The following is a 12,148-nucleotide window of genomic DNA, read 5'->3' on the forward strand; positions in this document are numbered from 1 at the left end:
TCTAATAAAACATGACCTCAACAAAAATAATATGAATTTCAAAATAATAAAACTTGGGTTTTCTGCTCCCCCGAGGCCCGAGCATCGTTTCAGCAAAAGCTAATCCGGACAGGGGTAGCGAAACCAAGATTTATTTGGGATACCCAAATCGCATAACAACACTATGATTATTGATATCAAATAAAAACACTACTGTTACCATGACACTCACCGACGGACCACTGACAACTTTGCTTCAAGAAACTATAGAATATTTTGCATAATATGAATTCTGTGATTAATCACGACAAGCTCTTTCCGTTCAGAACCATATCTACTAAAACTGGAGAAAACATGATGTCCAGAACAACTTGGAATTATGATATAAGCAGTTACAAATAACTAAAAAAGATGTCCCCAAATGCTGATAGGTACATGTGTGGAAAGCTTCAAATAGAAAGACAAACTTTACAGGTTCACGGCTTCAGCCCGTGAGGTCTTTTAGGATGTTCTCCATTGCAATTCCAACTGAATGCGGCCATTTTTCGAGTCAATTAGATGGTACTTCTCATTAATCCTCGTGTTGTTTATAACATCACCAAGGCTAATGACAACGTAGCCAAGACTTTCCTACAAAGTTAAAACATACAACACCAGAAAGCAGGATGGTTAGCAGCAGAGAATGAAACATAATGTGTTATGTGCAGACACTCATGCTAATGGAAGCTTAAGGGATTATAATCTACATGTCATTTTATATGTGGTATTGTGCTCTCTAAACTTCCATATTGACTCATTACTTAGCAGTTAGCACAACTAAACACATACAAAAAACAGTTCAACTAATATAGAATCAAAGTAGAAAGCACAGATGGTCCCAGTCCTAACAAGTCTGTAAACAATAAAATTAATTTGGTACAATATGCTATGCCTACTACATAGCTGAGTATTTCTTTTCATTTTAGGCTTCTATTTTCTATATATATGTTCTTTTAGAAAGCATATATTTGTTACAGGTTTCAAACCTGACATATTTGTCAACTAGGTCTTTATATCAGTAAAAAGGTTGCAACTAGGATTCCTAATAATATTTTTTTTATCTAAGTTACTTCAGCAGTAAAAATTACTGCAAATTTAGCAACCATAGATTTCATGCACAGATTCTTCAAAATCATGTACCCTCAGTTCAACATGATGTTTAGGGCATCGGCACATTAAAAATTAACAATTCGACTATATACTTCCATGAAGAATATGGCATTTCAAATCAAGCTAACTAAACATTATGAACACATTTCATTATGAATCAAATAACATCTATCATACATTGCTGATCTACATAATTTTTTATATATTGACATATTGATTGTCAAAATTGGACTAGCAGAAATCTTAAAACAAAATATATATTCGAACAGAGTATTAAACGGTGGCTACAGACTTTCTTACACAGACATGAAAAATACAACTATGACTAAGCGGCTAACACGTCTAGTCAACTTTTTTTTATCTTATGTAGTTGACAATGTGTGAAAAGGATGGCTATGCCTTTGTTTAAGCTGTTGCAGCAGTTCTTATGCTATCATGTGTGTGACAGTGCTCTCATGGATCATGGCTAACAGTAGGGGAAAAATGGAGTCAATTTTGTTGATCTTATATAGTTGGTAATGTGTGAAAAGTATGGCTATGCCTGTGTTTAAGCTGTTGCAGCAGTTCTTGTACTATCATATGTGTGACAGTGCTCTCATGGATCAAGGCTAACAGTAGGGGGGGGGGGGGGGGGGGGGGGGGGGGGAATGGAATGCCAAGTAACATCCAGGGTGCAGGGGAAAATGGATACTAAGGAACCAGGAAGTGTGTCTGCAACAACACTGGTCTTGTTAACCTATTGCTTATTTTCCAGCTTGATTGTTAGAGTAGGTTGGGAGATGTTAGTTTGGAAGGTCAAGTAGTGCATAGGAAGGATACCTTTCGATATTTGGAGTCAATGCTACAGAGAGATCATCAGCATAAAAGGCAGAGTGGTCTTCTTGTGACCAAACAGGATGGACCTCCAGGTCACCAAGGCCATTCTGGACTTATTTGGGCATGCTTCTGGTCTGCATACTAACCTCAGTAAGAGCTCTGTCTCTCCCATCCAATGTTCGGAAGATGAAATGCTCCTCACTGCGGAGATATTGGCTTGTCCTGTTAAAAATTTCCCCTGAGCTTAGGAGGGGCTCCCTCTTCTTCCTCCTCCTTCCCTCCCTTCTCTTCTTCTTCCGTTTTCCTAAAAATCATGGAGGGGCTCAAGGGAAGGCTCCATTGTCCGAGGGGCGGTAGGTGGGGCTTGAGCCCCGTCCGCCCCACCGCTAGATCCGCCCCTGGTTACCCCTAATATATAAAGTGCCTGATCATCTCCCAGGATGGAAGGCCTCTATGATGAATAGGGCTGGTCGTTTGGTTATGGTGCGGGTGGTGATGACAGCCTTTCCTATTTATCACATGTTAGCCTTTGACCTCCCAAAATGGGTTATCAAGGCTATAGACAAAAGAAGACGGGGTTTCTTGTGGAAAGGACAGGAACATGCAAATGGTGGAAATTGCCTGGTGTCTTGGGAAAGGGTCCAGAGGCCCCTGGAATATGGAGGATTGGGGATTCATAACTTTGAATTGCTAGGCTGGGCTCTCCGAATCCGTTGGTTGTGGACTAAAAAAATGGACCCTTCTCGACCATGGGATGGCTTCCAAATTCAAGTTCCTCAAAATGCTCAAGGTCTGTTCAACATGGCTGTGGAATCAATTGTGTGAAATGAGGAGACCATACGTTTCTGGAAGGATAGGTGGCTGAACGGCAAAACTATGGCCAAGGTTGCACCTAATTTGATACTTGCCATCCCCAAGAGAACAGTTAGAAGGCGGACAGTGGCTGAGGCCCTCAATAATCGGAATTGGGTGTCTGACATCAAGGGCACCCTATCTGTCCTAGTTCTGGTGGAATACCTTCAGGTCTGGGATTTGGTTGACAGCATTGTTCTGCAGCATGATGTACCAGATCAGTTCAGATGGAAACTAACCCAATCTGGAAGTTACAGCAGTAAATCGGCTTATGCTGCTTTCTTTGTGGGGACCATTAAATCCTCTCCTTGGAAGAGGATCTGGAAGAGCTGGGCCGGCCTTGGCTAGACCCCTTGTTCCTTTTTCTATCTTAATGAAATGACACACAGCTCTCCTGCATTGTTCCGAAAAAAAATGCTACATAGAGACGAGGATATTGATGAAGATGTTAGCCATAGAATCAAAGTGGGGTGGATGAAATGGCGCCCAGCATCTGGCATTCTTTGTGACAGGAGGTTACTGCAGATGCTAAAGGGCAAAGTTTCATAGAACGGCGATTAAACCTGCAATGTTGTATGGTGCAGAATGTTGGCCCACAAAAACACGACATGCCTAGCAGATAAGTATTGTAGAAATGCATATGTTGCATTGGATTTGTGGTCATACAAGAAGGGATCATGTCCGGAACAATGATATACGTGACAGGCTAGGGGTAGCACCAACTGAGGATAGGAAAAAGTCCAGTTTACTCCCCTCACCAATTTACTTTGTCCACTTAGCCCCCTAAGCAAAATTTAGGCTCACATTACTCCCGCGAACTATTTCTTTTGGTCCAATCTACCCCCTAATTATATTTTTCTTTTTTGTTTCTTCACGTACAAGTTGAGATTGAATTTCAAATTTTGTAAGTTGACTTATAACATTATGCTCTACATTAGAAAAATACATTAGCATTTTTTCAAGATTACTTTTCATACAATTTTATATATCTAAGATCAATTTCGTATTAAATATTCCTAACCTAGAAAATAACCATGAAAAATTCTTAGTATAATTTTAACGTAAGGCATCATGTTTTGTATCTGCTCAGAAAATTTGAACTCAAAATTCAACTCATACACGAAGAAACAAAAAAGAGAAATCTAATTAGGGGGTAGATTGGACCAAATGAAATAGTTCAGGGGAATAAAGTGAGCTTAAATTTTGTTCAAAGGGTTAAGCGGACAAAGCTTGTCCAACACTGGTTGAGATGGTTTGGACATGTACAACAGAGACCTCCATAGGCACCGGTGCATAGTAGAATCCTACGGAGCGACAATAATGTGAAAAGAGATAGGAGGATGAAATTGACATGGGAGGAGGCAATAGAAGGAGACATGAAAGGATGGAATATACCCAAAGATTTATCCTTGAATAGGGCTGCTTGGAAAAGAGCTATTCACGTGCCTGAACCTTGCTAAGTGGTTCATGGTTGGTTTCAACTCTAGCCTACCCAAACTTGCTTGGACTAAAATGCTTTGATGATGATGATGATTGTTTGAGTAGGTTGCTTTAACCAAGCACGTAACTTTTACCATTTTTCCAAACATAGAACTAATAGAAAAGTGTAAAAATTTGGGGACCATAGTGAAATATGCTCAATTGAGAATTGGTTGTCTTGGTTCACTGCGATGTTGATAGCCCGGACAAGGGGGCAGGGGTGGGGGATTAGAGCTTTTCAAATATTCTCCAGACTTTGGTTGCAGTCCAATCTCTGCAGTTCATTTTTCTTTCGATAATCAACAATTCCCGCTTATACTTTGAGCTGCTGTAGAAAAGCAGTTGTGAAAAATACTGCATTTTCTCTTTATACATATTAAGGTTAGAAAAATCATGTAGTACAACTATTATTTCTGTCATACTTGGTGTGTAATTTGAAACCTATTAGTATCTCCATGCGGTTAGCCATATATTAGAATTTCTACAGGCAGTTCCACGGAACAAAATTATTACAATCCAACTCAGAAGCCAAGTTTTCCAAGTTTTCCAAGACAAGCTATAAGCTAGTTAATGCCAAGGGAGAGTCAGACTTCAAAACAAAAGCCAAATAGAACATGATCATAAAATGGATAGGAACTTTCAGATCTCGAGGAGAATTATACAAAGAATCAGCTTACAACCTTTCTTGAAGGTCTTCAGTTTGTCTTTAGATTGAGAGTATGTTTTTTTTCCATGAAAAAGGTTTACAACATTGTCATTTCATTACCAAATTCAGTAGAAACAGTGAATATTAACAACCTAAGACTGAGTTTCAAGTTTGGAAAACATGGACCATGTTGACAAATTTATTAACTAATAGTTAAAGCTACAACTCCCAGCTAGTTCCCAGTGGTCCCTTCTCATTACTCATGAGTAATGTACTAGCATTATCTTAAGCTAACTTAGGGGAAATGATTTAATAGAATAATAAGACCATTGACCACTAAGAGTAAAAGGCACCATGGATCCTTAAACTTCCCCGGATTCTCACCTAGGTCCATAAACTATGAAAGTGAGCATCTGAGTCCTTGAAGTTTTCAAGTGGTTCACTCTAGGTCCAATTATGACCTGGATTCTTACCTGGGATGAACCATTTAAAAAGTTCAAGTGACCTGGATTCTCACTTTGAGAGGTCATGGACCTATATGAGAATCCGAAAAAAAAAAAGTTCAAGGCCCTGGGTGCACTTTACTCTGACCACTAATTGTGTGGTTGTACTCCTGAAGCAACAGCTGCCATGCAGTCTTGATGAGGTATGTGCCTAGCAATAGTATTTACATTTTTACTCTATCAACTCACACAAAATTCAAAATACCAATTAATCTGCATCACAATAACAAGAAAGGTAAAATCAGAGAACTAATACCTTCGAGTGTATGCCAAGACTTGGTGGCCTGCTAATGACTTCAACTTGCATTTTATCATTTATAGGTGGTTCCTCACAAACGAACTCAAATTCTTGTTCCCATCGTGGATCTCTATTCTTCTTGATATGCTGCACATATTTTACCAAGCATTATGTCTGTAACATGGTGACCAGAACTATGTGTAATGGAAGTACTTGTTATAGTAAAACATTCTAGACAAAACAGACATAAAAATCTACTACTGTGATTTATGAATGAGTATTTATTGCCATATCTAAAGGTTTATTGCGTACCTTTGTCTTTCTTTCTTCGCCTTTGAACAAAATTCGCACATATGGATTGGTGTGGTGCTTTCCTTCAACATCCTGTGCTTCATGGACAATAACTACCAACAAACCACCACCTTCCGGCGTGCCATCAGGAGCCTTTTCAATGACACCAGACTCATCACTCGTCTCAACATCAGAATCACCATCCTTGAATGGCTTATACGTTAGATCAACAGTGAGCTGTCCCCGGAACTTCTCATTTGCTGGGTCATTTGCATCCATGCTCTTGAGCAGGTTAAGTGTAATAGATTTTGTCTCATCTGGAGTAATGTCTTTCAGTGGGATAACATTCATTCCAATCCTGTCATGCTTCCCAACCTGATTAGGCAAGATACAGTCATATAGGTTGGAATATATGAGCCCAAGATAATTAGAGAGAGGGTAGAAGATATGGGACAACTAATGCTTACCTGCTCCCAATCATAAACAGTAAGCTCCAGAGCTTGAGATTCTGGGTCTTTAACAACTATTTTGAATTCCTCGTTCCATTCAGGGTTCAGGTTGCTTCGCTTCACTGATGTTTTCTTTGATGGAAGTTTGTCCTCAGTTAGCTTTAACTTCACATATGGATCTGATTTGCCCAGAAGATCTTTCTTGGTGAGTTTAACAGCCTGTACTACATTAACAAAGAGAATTCCCACAGGCTTCTTTTGTGCTCTGCATGTATCATGTTAGAAAAAAAAAACAGATACTAAATTAACCAACATAACACAGACATTATAAACAAAAGAATTAATTGAACAATGGCATTACTTTGCAGGATCCATGATTTGCACCTCGAGTACTTTGGGCCACAAGTACATATTTGCTACTTGGGTCTTGATAGTTTCCTGCAGGATCCATTAATGATATGTAAGTTTCTTTGGATAGAGGATATGCACCAACAATGCATTGGTAGATGATTTGAGGAATTAGATTTACGTATTGACATTGAAATTAAGTAGTTAATAAATAGAAAACATTGAGCAGTATACTATACATTTTATGAATACCAGAAATGCTATTGGGTGGATGAAATGACAAGCCTGTTAATGTAGAACGGACCTGAACAAATCCATAAAGGCCAGGAATTGCCATCAGATCTGCTCCTAAGAGTTTCAGACCAAAGTCAACATGGGGCTGCAGAAAGGTGAACAGCATATAAGTCGTGTGATACATTGGTAATACACAAAATTAATACATGCTTCAGAACTTACTTTCTCCATGAGTGAAACGAGTATTTTAGCAAAACATGGAAAGCTAGGAACCAGTGGCCTCAAGGTTATGCGTGGGAGAGCAAATACTTGCAAATCAATTACCTGCAACAGTAGATATGATACGGGACAATTATAATCTTACAATGAAATCCAATCTCTTCAAATTAGCTTGATCTCTCAAAGATAAAATGTTGCAGCATGTTATAACTACATATGATCTAATTTCACCCACATACATAGAAAGTACCTGTGCCGTTGCTTTTAGCCCATATGCTTTGACTACAACAGTGATATTAGGATTCCCAGCCCACTTTACTGAAGGTTCCATTATAAGTTCTTGTTCGTCAGTGGTGTAGACCTTCATCCCTGCATTGGAGTGTCAGGGAAAATGCCATATTAGCACATCATCGAGCAACCTATGGTCTACAACAACATCTGCTTTTAATGACAGAAATAATGAATTAAAATAAGGGCAGCTCCAACAGTTGCTAGCTGTAATTTATTACTCCCTCTATTCTTAAATATATGACGTTGAGGATAAGCTAATTAGTTGAATTTGAACTAATTAGCTTGTCATAAATGTCATATATTGAAGATCGGTGGTAGTATAACTGCCAGCGTCTACAGATAGCATAAAAGGCTAGCCCTCCAACAATCTAACATTAGCACATTGTCCAAAGTTATTGTGGGTTGCACGTGGTAAGGAGAGAGGAAAGGTGTGGGTGACCCCATGAGCAGTTCAGATTACACTATAGATTAGCTCTAGATGAAGAACTAGGACACAAGCAGAAATTTGAAGTGGATGCATATAGATAGATGAGGGTGCATCTCCAACAGTGCCAGCTCAGCTAGATATAAGGGTGCTTTATGTGGCAGGGAAAGTTAATAAGGAGAGATAAAACCCTACTAATAGTTAGTAGACAGTCTAGTCACCTCTTCCAACTTGGATGCAGTTAATACATCTCTATGACATGTGGACCTTAGTTGATCCATTCGATATGTTATTCTATCATGCTATCTTTAGGTGACCTGTAAATTTCTTATAGGTAGTGGTTGACTCTACCATTGGATACGCCGACCTAACTGTAACATTCAGAAGTATTCAATAAATAAAATGTGCCAAATGTCTCTGATACAAGAACTTAAGAGCACATGAAAGTAATGAAATATTAGGAATGATTGGATCGTTGGAAGATGTGTAGTGAATAATTCAGGTATTATCTTGGAAGTTACCTTGGAAAAAACATGGCCAATTGTGGAGACCTGATTGGAATATTAGTGTGTGTGATGGTGGTGAGGTTAAGAGTTTGGATAATTTCGACAGCAAATAACCAGGAAACAAATGTAACAGCTCAGATCACCATGTACCCTATTTAGTGGAAGCATGGATGAACACCCGAGCAAGTCACCATGTACACAAGCTGGAAACCAGTAGAGAATTTTGAACCACGGGTCACGAAACCTGTAGTGGAGGTCCTTTTTTTGTTTAATAAAGGATTATTTTTTTCTCGAACATGAAGGAGAGCTGCGTATCATTATATTAAGAAGAAAAAAGGGATAAGAACCCTTACAATACCCATACCCACCACTATGGAACCATACTAAGAAGGGCCTTTTCCACAGTATAACAACCGACCTCGACCTAAACATTCACTCCTCGATTGGCACTAGAACGAGCAGGTGATTAACTCCTCGAGCTCCAGCCAAACCCCACATATGTAACTCCTCACTGGCTGACAACAAAGCTCTGGTAACACTTGGAGAGGCCCCATCAAAAACACAACGGTTGCGATGGTTCCACAACGTCCAGGCTCCCAGAATAATCAGAGAGTTAAGGCCTTTTCTAATGGGAGCAGGCACATTGTTAGAACTTAATTCCCACGATTCCTCAAAACTTCTCACATCCGGATGAGAGGTGAGAACCTGCAGCCCAACCCTCCTCAGAATATTAAACCAAAACTCTCAAGCGAAGACACATTCTATCAGCAGGTGATAATGGTTTCCTCCGCTTGATCACAATGTGGGCAGCTTACAGGGTGTGGCAGATTCATTTTTTTAGCCGATCAGCCGTCCAACACCTGTCCCTAATCACCAACCACATGAAGAACCGGCATTTAACGGACACCCAAGTCTTCCAGATCCTCTGTATTATGATATACTATCAGCACACAACACTTAAAACATGACATTCTACAACACCTTTCTGAAATAAACTACTGCAAGTCTGAAAACATTTTGTTGGAGTTATATCATACAAAATGTACATTACTTAAGTCAATTTCAAATATCCATTTTACCTAAAATGTTAAAGAATAACTTACCTTGAAATGTTGGCGGCAATGAGCCTAATGTTAATGTCTCAAATTCAACTGAATCAATCTTATACTTTGCAGTGTTCTCAGCAATAATTGGCTTGGCGATTTCCTTTGCCATTTTACATATTGCCTGGGAAAGAAGATATTTTTAAAAATAGAGGTGAAAATACATGGAAAAAACATATTGCAAATTTTTTTAGGACACAGAACGTAGTGCATACCTTGTCAAGATAGGACCACATAGTCTCAATGAACTTGTTCAGCCAATCAATCTTTGTTTAAAAAAAGGGGGGGTTTGTGTTATGTTACATCAGTCAAATATAAGATACCATGGAAAGGGCACAGAAATTTGACTGGGAGGATAAGCATACCCGATCGAAGTCTGGATTTTTTATCCAAAGAGGAATCTCAGGAAGCATGTTTTCCAATGATTTTGTATCAAGTTCAACAAGTGCCGTGATTACAGGGTGCTGCGCAATCACCATTAAAGAAGATTACATTAAGCTGGGTGCTAGTAATAAATAAACAAGACTAAATTAATCAATATTAAGCAAAAGTGATTTAAGACATTCAGATACCAGATACTAGAGTTCAATCTATTTTTGCACCGCCATGTACATGATATCAAATATTGCAGTCTAGTGAGTGGGCTTAGGAAGAAAGCATAAACATGCCATATATATATATATATATATATATATATATATATATACAATATACATATATGTATGTATGTATGTATGTATGTATGTATGTATGTATGTATGTATGTATGTATGTATGTCTGTGTAGAACACTGGCTCAAGCAAGCAAAGAAGAGACACCTATGCATCACTAGATGCAATGGCCAATAGCTAATTTTCATATGGCCATGAATCAAAAAAATGTGAGCTTGAACAATATTTAAATCTGAAACAGGAAACAAGAACAGAGCACCCTTACACTCTGATCTGATACAAAACATGTAATTTGCATTTAACACAGTTAAATTGTTCGAATTCAACCTGAAACCTTTAGGGCAAATTAAAGAACCAAATTTCTACCATGTTTTCCCCCTTGAATTGCATTAATCATTTGATTTATTCATCACCTGACCACTCAGGACCTGCCAGCTTCCTAGCAACTATATTTCCCTTCTTATGTAGTCAGTATTCACTGCACTGAATAAGAGCATGCAACCAGACAAGAACCCTCTTGTATGACCAACACAAGGAATTCCAGAGCATTAGATAAAACGACCATACTCGCGCGTGCTCAACACAAGCGATTCTTATTGAATCAGCCGGCAACCAACATAACTGAACAACTTTTCTTGTTAATATATAGATGCGCAGCTCTCCTGCGTGTTCGAGAAAAACATAACTGAACAACTAAACTATGCGTCCCAGGCAAGCTCAGCACTTCATGATTTGAAATCGAAGACCGTACCTTCAAACATTTACAGACCAATCCCAGAAGAGGAGACGAGACACCCAAATCACACAGAAAGAATCAGGGGAGTGAGCCAGATCGTACCTTCACATCGGTCGGTTGGTAGTAGATGAAGAGGTAGTACCCAATCCCGAGCCCCAGGGTCACTCCCACTCCAAACCCAAAGAAACCCAGCACGGTGCTGAAAAAACCCATCACCGCTCTTCCACCGCACCCAAGAACGCGAGCAGGAGCAGCCAAGAAAGAAAGCAAGACGCGCCAGCAGACGGAAGTCAGACTCCTTAAATCACACGCGGAGACAAGGAGCAGCAAGAAACAGTACAATGCCAAAAGGGAGAAGCGGATGAGATCTGGAAGAGCGAGCGGAGACGAGAGGTTGGAGAGTACAGTAACAGTCAAGATGGCATCAATGGCATGCCCCTAGTGGTAGGGAAGGGGGAGGAGGACCATTATCATCCTAATAATGGCGCGCTGCTGGGGGGTTACTGTCAGGCCAAATGGAAGGGGAGAACGGGAAGGAAATCAACACCAAGGGTGCTGCAAGAATGGGGCTTGATTATCTGCCCAATCGGGGATCAGACACGGGGTTAATGACTAATGAGGATGGGGGCAGCCGCTCGCTGGCGATGTCGGCAGAGGAGCACGTTGAGGACAACGCCTCCGTGTATAACGGCCACAAGATTCGGCCATTTGTTTTATGTTTCGCTAGGATCCGAGTCCTGTCTCTTTCCACTAACTTTGTGTGATCTTTTTTATTGGATGCTTTTGGGAGTCCACTGATGCTGTTTATTGTTTGAAAATAACCCTTTTTGATCATCATCTAGTGTAAAACTTGGAGGCTCAAGTGAAAAAATCTCAGGAGTCATCTTCATGTCAGCTTTGCTACCACCGATATGATACTAAAAGAGGCAATTTTCTATCTATCAACAAAAAGAAGTGCAACTTTGTTTGCAAGAATGGTCAAACCGTGAAAAGGGGTAGCGGCTAGAGGATAGAACAGTGTACTTGGGAGATCCATTCAGTTTTACAAACAAAACCCGCACAAGATGTGATTTCACACTCCCTTGCATATCTTTCCAATCAATTGCGTCTCTTCCTTTCTCCATGAAATAAATCCATCCTCAATTATATCGGTATTTAGATCTTTAACTAAGTACCTAATTAATTTAATTTTATAGTATTTTGTATTTGTCTCT

General features: G+C 39.6%; 1 protein-coding gene across 4 annotated transcripts; it reads right to left on the reverse strand.

The window, feature by feature from the left end:
• Positions 1-216: 216 nt before the first annotated feature.
• LOC117849243 (synaptotagmin-2) lies at positions 217-11,580 on the reverse strand. 4 transcript variants are annotated; one of them, XM_034730813.2, is made up of 12 exons: positions 11,037-11,576; positions 9,893-9,991; positions 9,743-9,793; positions 9,528-9,651; positions 7,454-7,572; positions 7,207-7,308; positions 7,055-7,129; positions 6,764-6,840; positions 6,421-6,667; positions 5,975-6,328; positions 5,681-5,809; positions 217-609 (listed from the first exon to the last, which is right to left on the reverse strand). In XM_034730813.2, exons 1-12 carry the CDS (start codon positions 11,145-11,147, stop codon positions 481-483), a joined length of 1,617 nt encoding a protein of 538 aa, XP_034586704.1. In that variant the 5' UTR covers positions 11,148-11,576; the 3' UTR covers positions 217-480. The 4 variants fall into 4 exon arrangements, with proteins under 4 accessions (XP_034586704.1, XP_072148978.1, XP_072148980.1 ...); XM_034730819.2 differs by lacking the exon at positions 217-609 and adding an exon at positions 4,957-5,575 and having other exon boundaries at positions 11,037-11,580; XM_072292877.1 differs by lacking the exons at positions 9,743-9,793; positions 9,893-9,991; positions 11,037-11,576 and adding an exon at positions 9,240-9,349.
• Positions 11,581-12,148: the final 568 nt, after the last annotated feature.

This window comes from Setaria viridis, chromosome 1 (genome assembly GCF_005286985.2).
Source record: "Setaria viridis chromosome 1, Setaria_viridis_v4.0, whole genome shotgun sequence".
Lineage (NCBI taxonomy): Eukaryota > Viridiplantae > Streptophyta > Magnoliopsida > Poales > Poaceae > Setaria > Setaria viridis.

Bases quoted from the DNA above. Each gene is read 5' to 3' on its own strand.
- LOC117849243 (XM_034730813.2), bottom strand. From the start codon at position 11,147: ATGGGTTTTTTCAGCACCGTGCTGGGTTTCTTTGGGTTTGGAGTGGGA. The intron at 9,652-9,742 runs GTATGCACTACG...CTTCTTTCCCAG, and splicing joins TGTGGTCCTATCTTGACAAG to GCAATATGTAAAATGGCAAA. The intron at 7,130-7,206 runs GTAAGTTCTGAA...ACCTTTCTGCAG, and splicing joins TCGTTTCACTCATGGAGAAA to CCCCATGTTGACTTTGGTCT.